At 40.6% G+C, this 19,541-nt stretch overlaps 1 protein-coding gene across 1 annotated transcript in view; it reads right to left on the bottom strand.

Annotated features, from left to right (window-relative positions):
• Positions 1-909: 909 nt before the first annotated feature.
• Positions 910-19,541, bottom strand: part of ANTXRL (ANTXR like) — a 125,780-nt gene continuing 107,148 nt past the window's right edge. Inside the window, exons 17-18 of the mRNA XM_033943828.1 lie at positions 18,324-18,404; positions 910-2,903 (exon numbers count right to left, since the gene is read on the bottom strand). Of these exons, the coding sequence (XP_033799719.1) occupies positions 2,673-2,903; positions 18,324-18,404 (312 nt within the window). The 3' untranslated portion in view covers positions 910-2,672. The remainder of the gene's footprint in view (positions 2,904-18,323; positions 18,405-19,541) is intronic.

Below are 19,541 nucleotides of genomic sequence, written 5' to 3'. Positions count from 1 at the left end.
ATGCATCTTTAAAAACAGTGGGCAGTAAGAAAGAAGCAGAAAGTATGATTCTATGTCTTAATGTCTTAAAGGTACGGACACTGTCGTGACTGAGTCAGTTGCAAACTGAATGCAAAACAATAAAAGTAGCAGAAAGGGAGAGGAGGAAGATGCATCAAGAAAGAGGGCAGAGTCAACAAAGATGGACTACAGGGATCAGTTCTTTAGTTTTTGCTCAACTGTTTTGTAATCAATATTTTGGAATAGGCTATTGTGAAAGGCCACAGATTTTTTGCAGATAATACCAAAATACGAAATGGGTAGATACCTTGGAAAGGTGTGGAAGATATGTAGAGGAATCTGGTGAAAAATGATCCACATCTTAGCCAATAATATTTAAAACTAAAAAGGCAGGCTGATAAATAAGGGTTACAAATAAACCAAGGGATTAAGCTTCTATGCTCAGTAATAAAAAGCAGAAACTGGAGGTGATTGTGTTAATGATCTTAAGGGATCCACATTGGTAGATAAGAAAACAGCAAAAAAACCCTCAAAAACAGATGAATGGTTGGGTGTATGGGGAGAGGAGTAGCCAGCAGGGAAAAGATGCTGATATTGCCTCTATGTAAGTCTCTGCTAAGACCTAAATTTGAAGTACTGAGATCTGTTGGAATGCTATGTACAAAGACTAGGGGGACACTAAAATTGCAGGGAAATACTTTTAAAACCAATAGGAGGAAATATTTTTTCATTCAGAGAACAGTTAAGCCCTGGATGGAACTCGTTGCCAGAGGCTGTGTTAAAGCGGATAGCATAGCTGGTTTTAAGAAAAGTTTGGACAAATTCCTGGAGGAAAAGTCCATAGTTTGTTTTTAAAACATGGGGGAAGACACTGCTTACCCTGGATCAGTAGCATGGAATGTTGCTACTCTTTTGATTTTGGCCAGGTACTAGTGACCTAGATTGGCTACCATGAGAATGGGCTACCGGGCTTGATGGACCATTGGTCTGACCCAAAAAGGCTATTCTTATGTTCTTATGAAAAGGTTGTACTGTATTTCAAAAGGATGGAATCATTCCAGGCTGCATGTATTAATATGGTCAATGGTCTTCATCATGAAACATATAGGGATAAATTTAAAGCTATAAACATGTACGAGGGGAATGCTGAAAAGTTCTCAGCCCAACCAACCAACTTCCTAAATTCTGATTGTTATTTTGCCACTGTAGCTGAAAAGAATGTTATCTTATTTTGTTACGTGTCAATTTGCAGAAATGATTTTCTATGTTTTTGACATTGTTTCAGATCATTGATTGAACCATATCCACGCCATTCCTGGTTGGGCTGAGAATTTTTCAGGGAAATATGATAAAAGACATTGAAATAACTTCAATAAATACAGAGGAGTAAAGAGGTTCAAGAATGAAAGGACATGCATTAAATAATGGTAAAAGGGGTTAGTCTTAAAAATAATCCAAGCAAATATGGCATTAGACAAACTGGGCATAAAGAATAGCCTCCCAGTGGAGGCGGTGGCGACAATATCAAAATTTAAGAAAGCTTTAGACAGCTGCAGAAGATTTCTGAAGAGGAAGAAGGCATTTTAAAGTTGACTGAGGGGTATGAATGGGCAGTATGGCCACTATTTGCCATCAAGTTCTATTCTTCTAAGAAACACGAGAATTATCCTAGGGCAGGGATTTTCAACCCAGTTCTCAGGACACACCTAAGCAGTCAGGATTCCACTATAAATATGCATGAGATGGATTTGCATTCAAATTTACTGTATCTCATGCATATTCATTGTGGGTATTCTGAAAACCTGACTTGTTAGATGTGTCCTGAGGACTGAGTTGAGAACGCCCTGTCCTAGGGAAAACAAAATTGCCCTACGAGTCCTAAAATTTAATGCATTGCTAACACTTAGGAAAACAAATTTTCTCTGCTATCTCTGATTATCTCCAGCCTTAGAAAGAAAAAGGACAAAGAGATGGAGAAAGATGACACACTCTAGCACTTATTAAAATAACTCAGCTTTACTTTTATGAGGGAGGGGAGTACTTCTATCATGAAAGAGCTAGATTTCATTCTCCAATCATCTGTCACTCATGGTTTCTTGGTTCTTTTCTTTCAATGAGGTATTTTAAAGTTCAATTGCCAAGCCCTATGCTATGTGATTTAATAAACATTTGCCATTCCCCAAGACAACCCTACAACTTGCTTAGCCTTACCATGTCACAATGACAAATTATTGCAAACAAAAATACAGATTTCTCTTTCCGTCTTATCACATGGTAACAGAATTACATTAGTCCTGAACATGTACCCATAAGAAAAAAGAAATGCGTTACATTTTACATTCTAAGAACCCACTATGAAAGTTTTGATTTTGAGGCCCCAAAGATATTTGAAAATGATCCATTTTGCACTGGGAAACACGTAGAAAGCATGGCAGGACGTTTCTTTTTGCTTTGACTGAGCGGCATGCCAAACATAACATAGCACCAGCCTACACCACAGAGACGATAATCTTTGCTACCACAGAACGTGATAAATTTTGCTGACCAGCAACAAATCTGACCTTTCTTGTTTTACTCTTAAAAATAATAAAAAAAAAAATTCCCCCATGAATCAATAAATATGCTGAGCTTGACAAAGCAAATTCTCTTTCTATATTTAGTGCCTCAGAAGCTCAAACTCTGGGCTCTGGTGGTGGACGAGAAGGAGGCGGTCCTGGAGGTGTTCGTGAAGGTGGAGGACCCGGACGTGGTTGACTGACAGGCGGATGCATTGACAGGGAAGGAGCCTGACGTTTTGGTGGGCTGCTGAGGCAGATGTCTTCCTTGGTTTGCTGCTTTGTAGAGTAGATAGGAGCCGATGAAGTTCCATCTGACTTTACTCTTGTGAAGTTCATGCATCTTCCCTGTTCAAATAAAAATCATCATTACTAACACACCTTCAAAGAAGTCAAGCAAATTGGTGAAGCAAGATCTCCCTCGGCTGAACCCATGTAGATAACTGTGGGAAATGACTCTGTCTCATTAAATCATGTTTGTCTACAAGTTCCACAATTTTATTTTTTATAATTGTTTCCACCATTTTGCCTGGCACCGAAGTCATGCTCACTAGTCTAATTTCCCGGATCTCCCTTGGAACCCTTTTTAAAAAATTGGCGTAACATTGCCCACCCTCCAATTTTCAGGGCTTGATGGACTTTTAGTCTGGCTCACTATGATGATAATGATGCTTAAGACGATTCCCCAAGTGCACACTTTTTCCTATGCAGATGATATCTTCCTTCTCTGTCTAGCCAAAGAAGCTCTTGAGGATATATTAGAGTAGTTAAAGATGATTATCGAAAACTTGAGTATGTGGACACAAAATAACTTTCTCAAACTTAATATACTGAAGACCAAGATCCTTTGGTTTGGCAACTATAACGCACTGCCACATACAGACTTAACAATGATAACAGGAGAAAAACTTAAGAATGAGAGAGCACATCAAAAGTTCTGGTGTCATTTTGGACTCTTACCTAACCTTTGAGACTGAGATTGATTCATTAGTAAAGAAATTCTTCTTCAGATTAAGATAATTAAGAGCAGTCAGACTAGTTTTAAACCAGGCTGGTTTTAGGATAATAGTTTTGGCTGTTTTACTCCCTTACTGCAACTCCTTGTATTCTGGTATCACAGAGAAGGAATATAGGAGATGGCAACTATTCCAGAATACAGAAACTAGATTACTATTTCACATGCACCACTTTGAAAGGGCAAGCCCACTACTGAGAGAACTGCACTGGTTGCCAATGAAAAGAATAACCCAGTTTAAGATTGCCTGCATGGTCAACAAGGCTACATATGGAGAAAACTATCAGGGACTCATCTCTAACATTATGGTTACATATTCATTCTATAACTCCAGAACTATGCAATGCTTAAAGCTGAACTTCCAGACTCCCCCAAAAGTTCATTGGAAAAAATTATTCAAGTTCACCTTTGAATTTCAAGGCTCCCGAGATCTGGAATAACCCACCATTATGCCTATGTAAGATCTCCTCTTACAATCACTTCAGAAAGGTATTAAAGACATACCTCTTCTCCTTGCAATAACATGATCGACATCTAATTGTGCTTAATGAATTCACTGTAACTGTACTGTAAATCTTAGATATCTTATTGTAAACCGCAATTATTTTTTTGCAGAAATTTGCAAAATATCAGAAATTATATGGTATGGTATGTTTCCAGTGGAAACAAGATTTTAAAGAATTCAATACCTTGTTTTCATTTTTAAAAATCATTCCAAATAAAGATCAATTACAGGTAGAGATTAGTTGTAGAGAATGACATAGTGACAGAATTCATCACCATTCCCGTCCCCACAGGAAACCATCCTGTGTTGTTCTTTAGTGTCTATCTCAACCTCAGGCTTGAGGGTCCGTGGCTGTGCCCATTCATACTCAGATTCTTCCCTCTCTCCTTAAAGAATGACATGGAGATGGTTTCCCAAAGTTACCCAAAGGGATAGGAACGTTGATGAATTCTGTCACTGTGTCATTCTCTTTTTGGTCATTAACCTAAGTCATCCTTTGCTATGCTTTTTTTTTTTTTAACTGGCCAGACAACTGTCTTTGTGACCCCTATGCATAAGCAGCCCTCATTTAGAGGTTTATTAGCTATTTGCCAAATAGCTGAAAAAAGCCTGCTTGTGTTGCTTGATTAATGATCAATAGGGCATAGATTCAAAGACCTACATGATGACTTGTCTTTGGAAATATACCTTCTCAGCAGTAACAAAGCACTAACTGTAAATGGCATGCACTTTTAAAAGCTACCAAGTTGACCTCAACTAAATGCAAGCTATTGAGAACACCAACCCTGAATGTTCTATCTATTAGCACTGACTCTGGGTTCCCATTGGTTGGGTGTCTCTTATGCAGAACCCATTCCTTCTCCTCTCTTGCAACTGTTTAAAGGAGGTTGCCAGTTAGAGGGACATTACATGAAGGTGCCGAAAAGTTCTCAGCCCAACCAATAAGAGAATGAAGAGGATATGGTTCAATCAATGATCTGAAACAATGTCAAAACACAGAATTTCATTTCTGCAAATTGGCACTTAACTAAATAACGCTCGTTTCAGCTACACTGGCATAATAATGCTCAGCATTTAGGAAGTTGGTTAATTGGGCTGAGAATTTTTCAGCACCCTCTCGTACTGAGCAAAAAAAATGCCCTTATTTGTCCCATAATTCTTGTAAATTCTTGTAAATGAAGACGTCAATGTGGTGCAATATGATAAGGCAATAATGACAATCACCATGACAGCTGTCTGCTCCTGCTTTACAGTTGGTAGGTGCTTATTGTTCCCATGAAACATTTCCTGTGAATAAATTCATTTCTATCTGGTTTCATTACAAATTCTGTAGTTTTCAGCTCTCAAACGGCCTGACCTAGAGCTCATCGTCATTCATGGACTAACTGAGGGTCAGTAACACCGCATATGGAGTTTTGTACTTTGACTTCACTTCACATCTGCACTCAGCGTAGAGGACAATCACTTTGCTCTCCATATGCTCATCCACTGGTCCGTCTCTTGTTGGGCTGTTCACCAAATTGGTTTCTCAGTGAACAAATACAGAAGCAGCAGGATTTACCCTTCCCTTGACTCTAGCCAAATCAATCAGAACTATTCAAAGCTCCCATTACTGGATTGCAGCAACTGCATGTTTTATTCAATTGAGCTGCATTGTTCAACATGGTCTCATAGACCACCAAGGATTTGTTGTGAGAGCTGCTGAAAGCAAGAAAAAACTCCCACCCCTTTTTAAAGCCAGCAAAACTTTGGGGCCTTTTCTTCAGCGACTATTTTATCTGACCTATCCAGCCTGTCCAGTGCACAGTATATCATCTGAGGCCAACAGGTTCTTCTACACAATGGGATGGACATTTAAACTCTTGACACCTTAAGTTTAAAGGACACTACAGGGATGTGTTTTTTTTACCATGGATACATTTGAAAATGGTGCTAGAAAGAAAATACAATATTACAACAGAGCACCTATATGTAGAGACTAAGCAGCGCTCAGTTTTTTTTTGTCTATTTTAGAGATTCTACATCAAACAGTACCTCAAAGCATCAAATCACTGTGCCTATAAAAGACGCTTTTGCACTATCATTCTAGAAGCATAACTCGGCTATGTTGGTTTGCAAAAATACTTGGGCTAAAGTTAAGCAGATAAGTTATTTCCTTAATTTAAGCAGATATTTTAAAACTGATCCAGTTAAGTCTCTGCCACTGAATATACCCATTTGAAAAGTGGATGATTTATCCAGTTAATTTTAGTCCAGAGATATTTTTGTGAACCAATTTACCTCCCCTCCCCTCTTTTACTACGCCGCAGTAGAGGTTTCTACTGTGACTTGGGGTATTCCTATGAGTGTCGGAGTATTTAGCACCTCGGGCCACGGTAGAAACCTCTACCGTGGCTTAGTAAAAGAGGGCCTTAAGTTGGTAACTTTAATTGGCTAGTGCCAAATTAGTACTTGCTGATTAACTAAGGGCCTGTTTTACAAAGTCACGCTAGTGGCTGCTGCGCAATAACGGCCCCGAAGCCCATAGAGATTTAAAGGGCTTTGGGGTTGTTGCCGCTCAGAAGCCGCTAGCGCGGTTTTTTTAAAACAAGCTGTAAGGGTCAGTAATGTCATATATGGAGTTTACACGTTGATTTCATATTGACTGGTTACTCCTCAACTGGTCTGTTGGGCAGGGGATTCAAAGTGTAAGATTTGTCTAGATAAGTCCTGAAGTTAGTCAGACGAATCTTTTGAACACTGGCCCCATAGTAAACAGACTCCAGAATAACATCTCTGGATTACATATTGTTCAACCACTGCAAAATCCATTTCATTCTTCCCGCTACCCTCAATTTCAATTTTTTTTATTTTATAAACTGTAAGCCCTCCCCTTTTTTTCCTCTTGTGCCATGTTTCGACAATTCAAATTTGCATAGATATGTTCTTTCCCTTGTTTTTAACTCTTTTTTTAAATTTAAAATTACAGTAAAACCTTGGATTGCAAGTAACTTGGTTTGCAAGTGTTTTGCAAGACAAGCAAAACATTTTATTAAATTTTAACTTGATATACAAGCAATGTCTTGCAATGCAAGTACATACAGTATACACACCACATCATCACAACTGAGCCGATGGTTCTTCTCTCACTGATGCTGTGGGAGTATAGTGACAAGTTTCAAGTTTCAAGTTTATTTAAAATTTCTTATACCATCCAATCAGTCTTCTAGGCAGTGTACAAATTTGTAAAAACAAAGGACAAACATTAAATAAAATAAAAGTTTGAAGTGACACTACGTCACCAAACTCTAACTATAAAAACTTTTAAAAACTATTAAAAACACAGACAAACAAGAACATAAGGTAAAAGGCAAGAACTATATAAGGCAAAGTAAAAGAAAACAATTAAGGAAAAAACAAGAGGGAGGGCTGCTGTAAGCTCAATAGTATTTTCGCTCGAATGCCCTTAAAAGGACAGTTAGGCCTCAAAGGCATCACGGAAGAGAAATGTCTTTAGCTTCGTCTTAAAGTTATTAAGATTTGATTCTTCGCGTAAATAATTTGGAATATTATTCCAATGAGAGGGGGCAGTGACAGAGAAGATGGTAGATCTCACTGTGTATATAAACTCCAGTGACGGTATAGAGAAGAGGTTATTAGCTGTTGATCTTAGGGACCTAGAAGGAATATAAGGGGTAAGAAGATTATTTATAAATTCCGGTTGATTGTTTTGTCTATTCTTAAATGTTAACAGAAGAATTTTGTAAGTAAGACCAGTGGACTTCTTGCAACAAGAGGGTGACATGGTCAGATTTCTTTGCATTGAATATGATTTTTACAGTGGTATTTTGTATTATCTGAAGTCTTCGTATTTCTTTTTTAGTTATACCCTTATAAAGGGCATTACAATAGTCAAGCGAGGTCTTGCAATACACGTACATACAGTATACACACGTCACATCATCACAACTGAGCCGATGGTTCTTCTCTCTCTGACGCTGCGGGAGTGTAGTGACTGTTCTAAACGAGCGAGCTCTTGCAATACAAGTATTATAGTATTTTGTATTAAAGTTTTTGGGTTGTGGAACGAATCGTCTGAGCTTCCATTATTTCCCATGGGGAAATTCGCTTTGATATACGAGTGCTTTGGATTACAAGCATGCTTCTGGAATGAATTATGCTCGCAAATCAAAGTTTTACTGTATTTTATATTGTAAACCGCTTTGGTACTAAAGCGATATATCAACGGTATATAATAAACTTGAAATAAACAGGAAATATAAGCAAAATAAGCATGCAAAAACTGGTTTGTATTTTTCTATGCAAGAATTTAACTCTTTGCTGTTGCTATTAGTTGGGATTCTGGCAGTACTTGTGACCTGGCCTGACCACTGTCAGAGACAGGATGCTAGACTAGATGTTACCACTGGCCTGACCCAGTATGGCTAGTCTTATGTTCTTAAGTAGGAATTTGAAATTGAAACCAAGGCAATTCTATATTTTGGTGCCCACCCTTTTGTGCCATTTAAGAGCATCAGAGGCACCAAAATTGGTAGTTACGTGCTTAAATTCGCTACATGCTATTTATAAGGTAGTGCATTAGTACCTGAGGCAGTATATATAAGTGGCAAAGAAGGGGCATGCTACAGGGAAGTTGCTAGGCGTGTGCACATGCTGTTATATGTTTCTAAAAGCTGGAATATAAAGTAGAGTTGTTAACAGAGTGCAAGATACATATGCACTTAAAAAAAATACTAAGTGCATATGTATCTTGCACTCTGTTAACAACTCTACTTTATATTCCAGCTTTTAGAAACATGTAACAGCATGTGCACACGCCTAGCAACTTAGCAACCCTATATCTTGTGTTTGCAAATCAGTTTGTTTTGTCTGGTTTAAAAGTATAGGTGTAATTATGCAGCTTGGGGTCCTACTGATAAAAACTAAAGCTATGTGCATTTGTGAATTTGAATAGTGCTTAAATTACTTTGTCTCTCCTTTTTCTCATTTGTAAGAAATTGAAAAGTTTGTAAAAGCAAAAATTCAATAAGGATTAAAGAAATCTGTCTGATTCACCAATGGAAATAATGTATAATTGTGCTCAGTGCTGGTAAAAATTTGAGACACTGCAAGGGTTTTCAATGTGTTCTTCCTCCATATTCTTTTCTAGAATTTGAGGAACAGATTAGATCTGATTTTAAACCAACTCCATTGCTTGCAAGTTGCCAACAAAATCTGAATTGTGTGACAGAGAAGGATCACTCAAAGGCTTGAATGCTAACTTTCTCAGGGAAGAACCCTGATCCAGAATGTTTATTTTTTTTGTTAAAACGTAATAAAAAATAAAGATATAAAATAATAATAATAATATTAATCTACTACCAATGTAATAACATAATGAGAGTATTACTGTAGATGCATGGCATATCATAGCTAAAATGCACACTAAAATTGGAACTAAAGCAAAGAAGTATGCAAAATTGTAAAAATAAAAATTCAGAGGCTGTTTGTTAAAGTCCCAAGTCCAGGATGCTTGAGTCAGAGAGAGACTAATCCAGGATCTTCAAGAAAGAGAGACTTTTTCATTGGAAAGAAGCCAGAGATCCTTGGATTCAGACTCCCACACCAGAACACCTTTACCAGAGTCTCTGTTCTGAGGTCTCTAAGTCACTGAGACTCTGCACTGAGGTCCCCATGGCAGGGCCTTTATCTGCCGTCATCTACTATGTTACTATGTTAAGGGACCTCCAAGCCAGAAAGACTGTCCCAGGGCCTTCTAAGCCAGAGAGACTCAGTTCTGGGACTATGACAGTCTACCTAGAGGTAGGGTGAATTTGGAAGGGACCACTAAGTAAAGCAGTGGCAAAGAAGGGGCATGCTACAGGGAAGCTGTTGGTCTCAAGTCCACGTTGTTGGGGGTCTGTCAGCCTGGGTCTGTCAGCCTCCTCCAGTTCAAATGTATTTGAAAATCCATGAGGAGGGAAAATCTGGACAACTAGAATTAAGGCTATTCCAGCAGTGTATAAATTTGGCGGCAAGGCTCTGGCGCTGAAAATCAGTGCTACCAGCTTTTCTTCTTCAACCTGACCCTACTTCTGATCATGCCAACTTTGTAGGGATCTAAATTTAGGATCCTATAGAAAGATAGGCTTCTAAATTTAGGTGCTCAACCCTTTTCACAGTTTCAAATTTAGGTGCTGAACTCCCAAATTTAGATACCAATCCTGTTTTAAAAGTGACCTCATATTTAAAAGCATAGACCAAGGGTGTCCAACCGCCCCGTGAAGTATTTTGTACGGCCCCGGTCGAGGGTAATACAGTGTTTTCCTCTGCTGCCCCAGGGTGTTTACTGTCTTGCTGCAGCGTTTGTGCGGCCCCAGAAATATTTTTTCAGCCAATGCGGCCCAGGGAAGCCAAAAGGTTGGACTCAGATGATTGGGAAGGCTAAAGTGGGGTGGGGTGGGATGGGATGGGAAGTGGCACTTTTGAACACAGCTGCCTCTCCTGTCTAATAAGGGTCTGTTACTGATAGTATTATATACATTGAACCCACTCCATTGCCAATAAAAATCATATTAATGCATTAAAATAATACAACATATAACATTTGCAGAATTCTGGAAATATGTGCAGGCACTTTAACACTTGGCTTCCAGATTCCCATTGGCCATGTGAACAGTAATGTTTAACAGCACTGCCATAGAAATCCTGTGAGTTACTGGAAATAATAAAATGATTTCCCAATCGATGTTTTTAGTAGGTTGTCAGAGTGCCTAATGTTTAGAGCAGTGGGCTGAGAGCCAGGGAAGCCAGGGTTCAAATCCAACTGCCACTCTTTAAGATCTTGGGCGAGTCAGTTCAGCCCCCATTACCTCAGACAAAATGCCTAATGTACTTGAATATAATTCACATTGAGCTATAATTGAGAATGGAATGAGCTAAATCCATAATCTAGTACTGGCATTCTGTGAAGTACAGTGTTCCCCCGTTCATTCGCGGTTCACGGTCCCGGTCATTGGCGGTATTCTCCGATCGGGACTCCCTGTGCTAAAGTCGGGCTTCACCAATCAGGAGCTGCATGTCAAAGCAGCTCATGATTGGTGAAGCCTGATTTTAGTGCAGGAAGAGGCGGTTGGAGCATATCGCGAGTGATTTCCTTCACTCACCGGCGCTCCAGCTGCCTTCTTCTGCCTCCCCAGGCGAAAAAGCGTATTCGTGGGGGGTTCCTGGAACGGAACCCCCGCGAATATGGGGGGAGTACTGTAATACAAAATGTTAAAAGTCACACAGGGATCATACCCATATTAACTTCCAGGAGTCACACAACAAGGTCCTCTCTAGGAAAAAGTAATACTGCAAACATATTAGTGGACATAAGAACATTTACAATGCTGCAAATACCGAATCCCGTGCAACAAATGTGACTCAGGTCATTCAATTCCTATCAGTGACATAGCGAGGGTTGGAGGGGCTTCCCGTACCCTCCTCTCTGCCACCCCTGCTCCCTGTGTGCCATCCCTTCCCACCCCTGTACCTCTTAAAATCTTCGCCAGCACGAGCAGCTTCTCTGGCCTCAAGCTCTCTGATGTCACTTTCTGGCCCCCTGATCCGGAAGTGATTTCAGAAGGAACCAGGCCGGGGCGAGCAGAAGGCTAGAATAGTTGTTCGCCCTGGTGAAGGGAGGGTGTGAAGGGAGGGCGGTGAAGGGAGGGTGTGAAGGGAGGGTGTGAAGGGAGGGTGTGAAGGGAGGGTGTGAAGGGAGGGTGTGAAGGGAGGGGGTGAAGGGAGGGTGTGAAGGGAGGGCGGTGAAGGGAGGGTGTGAAGGGAGGGTGTGAAGGGAGGGTGTGAAGGGAGGGGGTGAAGGGAGGGGGTGAAGGGAGGGGGTGAAGGGAGGGCGGTGAAGGGAGGGTGTGAGCATGGCATGGAGGGACGGAGAGATGCCGGTGCCCCCATCAAGAGGGCGCCCAGGGCAGTCTGCCTCCTGGTCCCCCCCTTACTATGCCACTGATTCCTAAAGACTGTGTCACATTTGCCACATCAGGATTCTCTACCACAGTTTTGGAAAAGGATTAATACAGATCGAACGCTATCTTTGCAGTCAATGGCCCAAAGCTGTTGGAATTTATTACTACTATCGTTCTGATTAGAGAATGGCATGGGGACAAATTTTTCCCCGTCCCCACGGAAACTCATTTCCTGTTCTATCCCGCTGAGTTCTTTCCCTGCCCCTGCCCCATTCCTGCAAGCTTTGCTCTCATCTGCACAAGCCTCAAACACTTTAAAATCATAAGTGTTCAAGGCTTGGGCAGTTGAGGCAGGGCTTACAGGAATGGGGCAGGAGCAGGGAAAGCGACAGCGACAAAACTTCCGGGGACGGGACGGGGAAATTGAGTTCCTGCGAGGACAGGGAAAAATCTGTCCCCGTGTCATTCTCTAGTTACGACCACTAACTTCCATTGATAAGTTCAAGGCAGACCTGAAAACATTCCATTTTTGCAGATGCATACTAATTCCCTCTTCAATGTACAGCGCTGAGGGTATCAAGTAAAATGGAACCTCCCTGATGTTTTTTCCCCTTTTTCTTTTCTATTATATTATGTGGTTCCTCCCCCTGGCCTCCCTGTTGTGTCTGTTCGTTATGTTTAATTATAAAATTGGGTGCTGTTTAGTGAATCGCGCTGACTTGGATTGGCCACCGTGAGAACGGGCTACTGGGCTTGATGGACCGTTGGTCTGACCCAGTAAGGCTATTCTTATGTTCTATTTTGGAGGCGCCCAATAAATAGGCCAGCTCTAGGCACAGCTTAAAGTTAGGCGCCCATGCGAGCGCTTAAGCACGCTTAAGAGCAATGATTCTGTAACAAGGCACCTAACATGAAGCCATACCCATGTCAAACATGCATAGCGCCTATTTTTTTGAAGGCCGCCTAAATTTTTAGAGGCGCCTTGTTACAGAATCACTCTTTCTTGATAGGCGCCTACGTTTCAATTATTGCTGATTAAAAAGCTTAATTGAGCTTGTCGTTCAATTTAGATAGGCGCCTCCATAATAGGTGCCTAACATTAGGCACTGGTTACAGAATTTGGGCCACAATGCTTTAAGAATAACTAGCCTCATTCACAAATGCAAAACATAGATAGACCCTCACCAAGTATGGCATACAGAATCACGAACTAAAAATATAAATATGTAAACAAAAATTAAACCGAAATCCCAATAGGCGCAGACTGATCCTTAGCATTTGATTCTACAGATAGATACTGTATATTCCAGTATATTCCCCAACAAAGATGCATCCTTTAGTTCACTCCATTTTAATCAACTTCTGTTTTATTTCCTTTTCTTTCCTATAAATAATGGTGATTTATGTAACTGAGAAGAACCCTTGTTCCGATGTAATATTCCAAATGTTTCTTGATCCCTTAACTAACAAAGGTTAGTTGATTCAATTCTAAACATCAGCATGAAGGAAAGGCATTGGATGGAATCCGTGCTACACAATGTTTCCATTTGATGAAGACAGCTGTGTCTGAACAATCTACCGAAAAGGCATATCTTACAGAGCCTCTAACACTGCTACCCAAATAAATTCAGCCCAGAAACCCCAGTTGAGTGATTATGTTTAATTTATACATTATTTACAAAGGGATTTAGAACTTGAAGCCAGATGAATTTTGGACCCAATATTTACATCATTAGCATACAGGGGGCACCATTTTGAGCCATTTCTAAACAAAAGCATCATAGATGACTATCCCCCTCGTTCTGTAACGGGTCATCTAAATTTAAGCGCTATTCTCATGCTTAAATTTATAGAATGCTGCCATTTATGTGGTTAACTGTACACTTCTGTATGCACATGGCAGCAACACACTCCTATTATGTAATTATGCACTAAAATAAGAACTTAAGAATAGCCTTACTGGGTCAGACCAATGGTCCATGAAGCTCAGTAGCTCATTCTCATGGTGGCCAATCCAGGAACCTAGTACTTGGTTAAAACTCAGGGAGTAGCAATATTCCATGATACCGATCCAGGGCAAGCAGTGGCTTCCCCTCTGCCTTCTCAATAACAGACTATGTATGGTCTTTTTCTCCAGGTAACTGTCCAAACCTTTCTTAAAACCAGCTACGCTATCTGCTCTTACCACAACTTCTGGCATTGTGTTCCAGAGCTTAACTATTCTCTGGGTGAAAAAAAATTTCCTCCTATTGGTTTTAAAAGTACAGTCAAACCTCGGTTTGCGAGTAACCCAGTTTGCGAGTGTTTTGCAAGATGAGCAAAACACTCAGCAAACTTTTGACTCGCAAACCGAGTGTTGACTCGATTTGCGAGCACCCCCCCCCCCCCGATAACCAGCATCACTCCCCCCCCGCTCGCAAAGGCCCTCTCGCTCCAACCGGCACCCCCCGCGCGAACCAGCCCCCCTGTCCGAACAACTTAAACTTAACCCTCCCCCACCCCATCTAGCGCAGGCACAGATCATGTGCCTAGAAGATCTTCCGGCTTCAGCCTGCCTGCCTTGAGCATGCATCTGCGCATGCTCAAGAACTTCTAATTCTCCCTCTCGCCGAGATTCTCGGGGAGAGGGAGAATTAGAAGTCCTTGAGCATGCGCAGATGCATGCTCAAGGCAGGCAGGCAGAAGCCGGAAGATCTTCTAGGCACACGATCTGTGCCTGCGCTAGACAGGGGGAGGGGGGTAAGTTTAAGTTGTTTGGATGGGGGGCCGGTTTGAGCGAGGGGGCATTTGCGAGCAGGGGGGGAGCGATGCCAGTTATCGGGGGGGGGGAACGTATCAAAGCGAGTTTCCATTATTTTCTATGGAGAAACTCGCTTTGATAAACGAGCATTTTGGATTACGAGCATGCTCCTGGAACGGATTATGCTCGTAATCCAAGGTATCACTGTATTTCCCTATAACTTCATTGAGTGTCCCCTAGTCTTTGTAATTTTTGACGGAGCCAAAAATCGATCCACTTGTACCCGTTCTACTCCACTCAGGATTTTGCAGACTTCAATCATATCTCCCCTCAGCCGTCTCTTTTCCGAGCTGAACCTTTTTAGTCTTTCCTCTTACGAGAGGAGTTTCATCCCCTTTTATCATCTTAGTCGCTCTTCTTTGAACCTTTTTTAGTGCCACTAACGCACGCGGCATTGTAGCGCGTGCTATTCCGCGCATTAATGCCCTAACGCAGCTTAGTAAAAGGAGCCCTAAGTGGCAAAAAAGAATAGAGTTGTGGTTTTAGAGGACTTTATTTTCAATCTAAGCATGGAGAACCAATTAGCAATCAGGTTTAATTTATTTGTAATACTTGACATGATGGAAGGACCAGTGTTTTCAAGAGGGAATAGAAGATGAATATCATCAGCATATATAAAGAAGGTAATGTTTAAAGTTTGAAGAAATAGTGCTAATGGTGAGAGGAAAATGTTAAAGAGTAAATAATGCAAATTACACACATAAATGTAACATTTAGGCATGCCCGTTTATGCCAATCATAGGGAAAGAGGGAGATGCTGCATGGTTGGGTGAAGAGAGAAGAGATGCTGTATGGCTGGGGAAAGAAAATGAAACAGAGGATATGCTGCATGGCAGGACAGAAGGAAGAGAAAGATACAGATAGGAGATACTGCATTGCTGGGGAGAGGGAAAGAAGAGACACAGAGAAAAGCTATAGGTGCGCCAATGTCAGTTTATGCTACCGTGTTTCCCCAAAATAAGATACTGTCTTATATTAATTTTTGGCCCAAAAAAGGCACTAGATCTTATTTTCGGGTATCCCTTGTACAGCAGAACCCTTGCAGTTTGTATCCCTCCCATCCTTTGTAGCTTCTATCCCTTACTTCTTCCCATCCCCCCATGTAGCATCTTTTTATCCTCCCTCCTGCTGCCGCACACCCCCGCCGACCAATCTCTCCCTCCAACTGTGAGACAGAAAGAAATGTACCTTATAACAAACCAGCAGCGTTGGCAGCAAGCTAGAAAGGCTCCTTCATGGCCTGGGCCGCTCCTCTGCCGCGTTGCTGAAGATGTCATCAGTGATGTGGCAAAGGAATGGCCCAGGCAACGAAGGAGCCTGTCTAGCTTGCTACCGACGCTGCCGGTTTGTTCTGAGGTACATTTCTTTCTGTCTCGCGGTCAGAGGGAGAGATGGGTCGGCGGGGTGTGTGTGTGTGTGGTGGGGGGGTGGGGTTAGGGCTTATATTAAGATCTACCCTGAAAATCATGCTAGGGCTTATTTTCAGGGTAAGTCTTATTTCCGGGGAAAACACGGTAGTATTCTAAAACACACTTACATGTGTTCTTATAGAATAGACTCGCTGCCCACACAAATATGGTGCCTACATGTTGGCATCCTGTTAAAAGAATTGCCTTCTATATGCCTTTGTGAAATAAACATTTGTCTTTATAATAATAATAATATAATAACTTTACTCTTCTATACCGCCACAGTTGAAAGACTTCTAGGCAGTTCACATTGAAGAAGGCTGGACAATCAGTGAATTACAGAATGCAAGAAGTGGGGGTACAACTTATTACAGAAGAAGTAGATAAAAGGACAGCATATTACATACACCGAGATATTGACAGAGGGAAAATATAACTTAGCAAGTGGTGAGGTTTCTGTTTAAGAGATGAATTTGTCAAATAGTACGGTTTTAATTGCTTTCCGGAATGCGCCGTAGGTCAGCCTGGTTACATTAATGTAATTTCCCATCCAGGACTGCTGGTTGCTTGCTTGGAACACGAAGGACCTGTCCAAAAAGGATTTGTATTTGCAGCCTGTGATCTTTGGGTATGTAAATATGTTACGGTTTCTGGTTGGTCGTGTGGGGTTGTGTAATATGAAATGTGGTAGTAGGTAAGAAGATGCTAGTCCCCAGACCTGCTTGAAACAAATACAGGCAAATTTGAATAGTATTCGCGCCTCCATTAGCAAACAGTAAGGGCTAATGTGGTCATTTTCCTCAATCCGAACATCAAGCGAACTGCAGTATTTTGCACTATTCTTAATTTTTGTACTGTTTTCTTTGGGATACCTAGATAAACGATATTGCAGTAGTCCAGAATTGATAGGATCAGAGACTGTACCAGTAAACTAAAGGATGTAGTGTCAAAGTATTTTTTAATGGTCCTTAGTTTCTACAGTGTACAAAAGCATTTTTTCACCACTAAGTTCGTGTGGTCAGCCATGGTTAGGTGTATGTCCAGTGTGATTTCCAGTATTTTTATGGTTTTGGAGACTGGGTATTCGTGGCCGTTTAATTGTAATGATGTTTTGGTAATTTTGTCCTTGAGGCTTGCCAAGAAGACTTTTGTCTTTTCTGTGTTTAGTTTCAGTTTGAAGTCGATTGTCCATTTTTCGATTTCAGTCATTATGTGAGAAAGGTGATCTATAATTTAATTTGTTATGTCGTTTAAGGGGATTAAGATAGATATATCATCTGCATATATATAATAGTTTAAGTTTAACTTTTGTAATAGATGGCTTAAGGATGAGATGTAAACGTTGAATAGTGTGGGTGATAGTGGGGAGCCTTGGGGAACCCCCATGGGGTTTTTCCATGGGTTAGAGTAATTCCCATCGCTGGCCACTCAGTATGATCTGTTTGTTAGGAATTCCTGGTACCATTTCTTTACTTTTCCCGAGAGCCCCATTGTGTCTAGGCATAGTAGCATTATTTCGTGTTCTAATAAAATAGGCTTCCAGAACCAGCCACTGTAGTGATCAAATGCCTGCACACAAAGTTATACTTGTTCTTAAAAAGACATAAATGTGCACACTTTTTATAAAATATATGTGTACAACACAGCTCTGCCTCCATTCCACCCAGTCATTCTATTATTAACAACAAAACAAATTTTTCTAATGATTCTTTGTTCTCTCTCTCTCTCTTTATTGATGCCACTATTCCTGCATCCAAGTTGCTCTCTCAGTTTTCTGCTAATGGACTTTTTTTTTTCTGGTCCTTACCCACTCATACATTCACAGCTGTAAAGTAATGAAGACTGATTTTTGCAAATATAATTCTTGAGCTTCTGGTGACTTTACCACTTGAACTTTGAACTTGTGGTTTAGGGCAGTGGTTTTCAACCTTTTTCAAGTCAGGACACCCCTGATGAACAATGCTTGCTTACTTGATACACTGTGTACATGAAGATCTTTGGCCCTTTCTAAAATGCCCTGCCACATGCTTTAAGAAATATATATGAAATAAAATTCAAATTTGCAAATATTTGTTAGGACTCCATCTGCTTCTTACCTTTTCTCCTGGCTGGGGTCTCATCAGCGATACTTGATCATAACCGCGTCGAAAGAGAGCCAGTAAAGCATCAAGTTTACCCTGTAAAATTGAGTTCACCATAAAAGTTCAGTAACAGGCTCATAAAGCTTTGAGTATTTTAATTCTTTATTTGTATTTTAACATTTGACATCATAAAAAGTCAAACAGGGAAAAATATCATCTAGATGAAATACAAAGACCCAAAATCTTTATAAGAAATCTCCTAAATACAAGATATAGTTAGTCCACTATAATTGGGGACGTAGCTTAAATATAACTGAAATTAAACATACATTACATTAGTGATTTGTATTCCACTGTTACCTTTCGGATCAAGGTGGATTACAGAAGAATTGTCAAGATGTTACAAAATACATTTGGTGGATTACAAGAGAATTGTCAAGATACTAGTAAATGTCTAATGAGTGGTTTGAATATTTTTGATTTGCTATGTAGATGGTGTTTTGGGTGAAGTTTGGGGGGTTCTGGTTCTGTTATAGAGGTTTAATGTACTTTTTGAAGAGTAGGGTTTTTGTTTCTTTTTTGAAGGTTTTGTAGTCTGTGGTCGAGATTTGTGAGTTGTCTGCCCAGTTTTGCTGCTCTGGTGGCTACTAGATTGTCGTACACTCTTCTTCGTTTGACATTTTTGGTAGGTGGGTGTGTGAATAGTGTGTGGGTTCTCCTGTGTCTGGTTGAGGTAGTTTGAGTTAGTTGGTTGTTCCAGTAGGTTGGGCTGTCTCCATTTATAGCTTTGAATAGTAGGCAATGGAATTTGAAGTGTACTCTTGCTTGTATTGGGAGCCAGTGTGAGTCGTGGTATGCTTCTGTGATGTGGTCGTATTTTTTCATTTGAGTAGATGAGTCTTAGGGCTGTGTTTTGTATTGTTTGTAACATAGGGAATCAAATAATAGGAAACGAAAAATGTAGGCCTGACTGCTCTAAACAAGTAGCAAATATCCTTGAGCTATCTTAGAAGCAGCAAAATTCATGTAGTTGATGATAATTGCTCTCTAGCTGAAACAAATTTAGACAGCTGTTGCAGTTCAAAGAAAACATATCTATCATTCTTATAGGTTATCACACACTTGCAGGGGTATCTTAGGACAAAAGTCGCCCCCAACTGAACTGCCCGGGGTCTCAATATAAGAAATTGCTTCATTGAGTAATTAAATAACTGTTGAGCTCTAATAATCTAG

Source organism: Geotrypetes seraphini, chromosome 4, assembly GCF_902459505.1.
Source record: "Geotrypetes seraphini chromosome 4, aGeoSer1.1, whole genome shotgun sequence".
NCBI lineage: Eukaryota > Metazoa > Chordata > Amphibia > Gymnophiona > Dermophiidae > Geotrypetes > Geotrypetes seraphini.
This window is presented reverse-complemented; position numbering and strand designations above follow the sequence as displayed.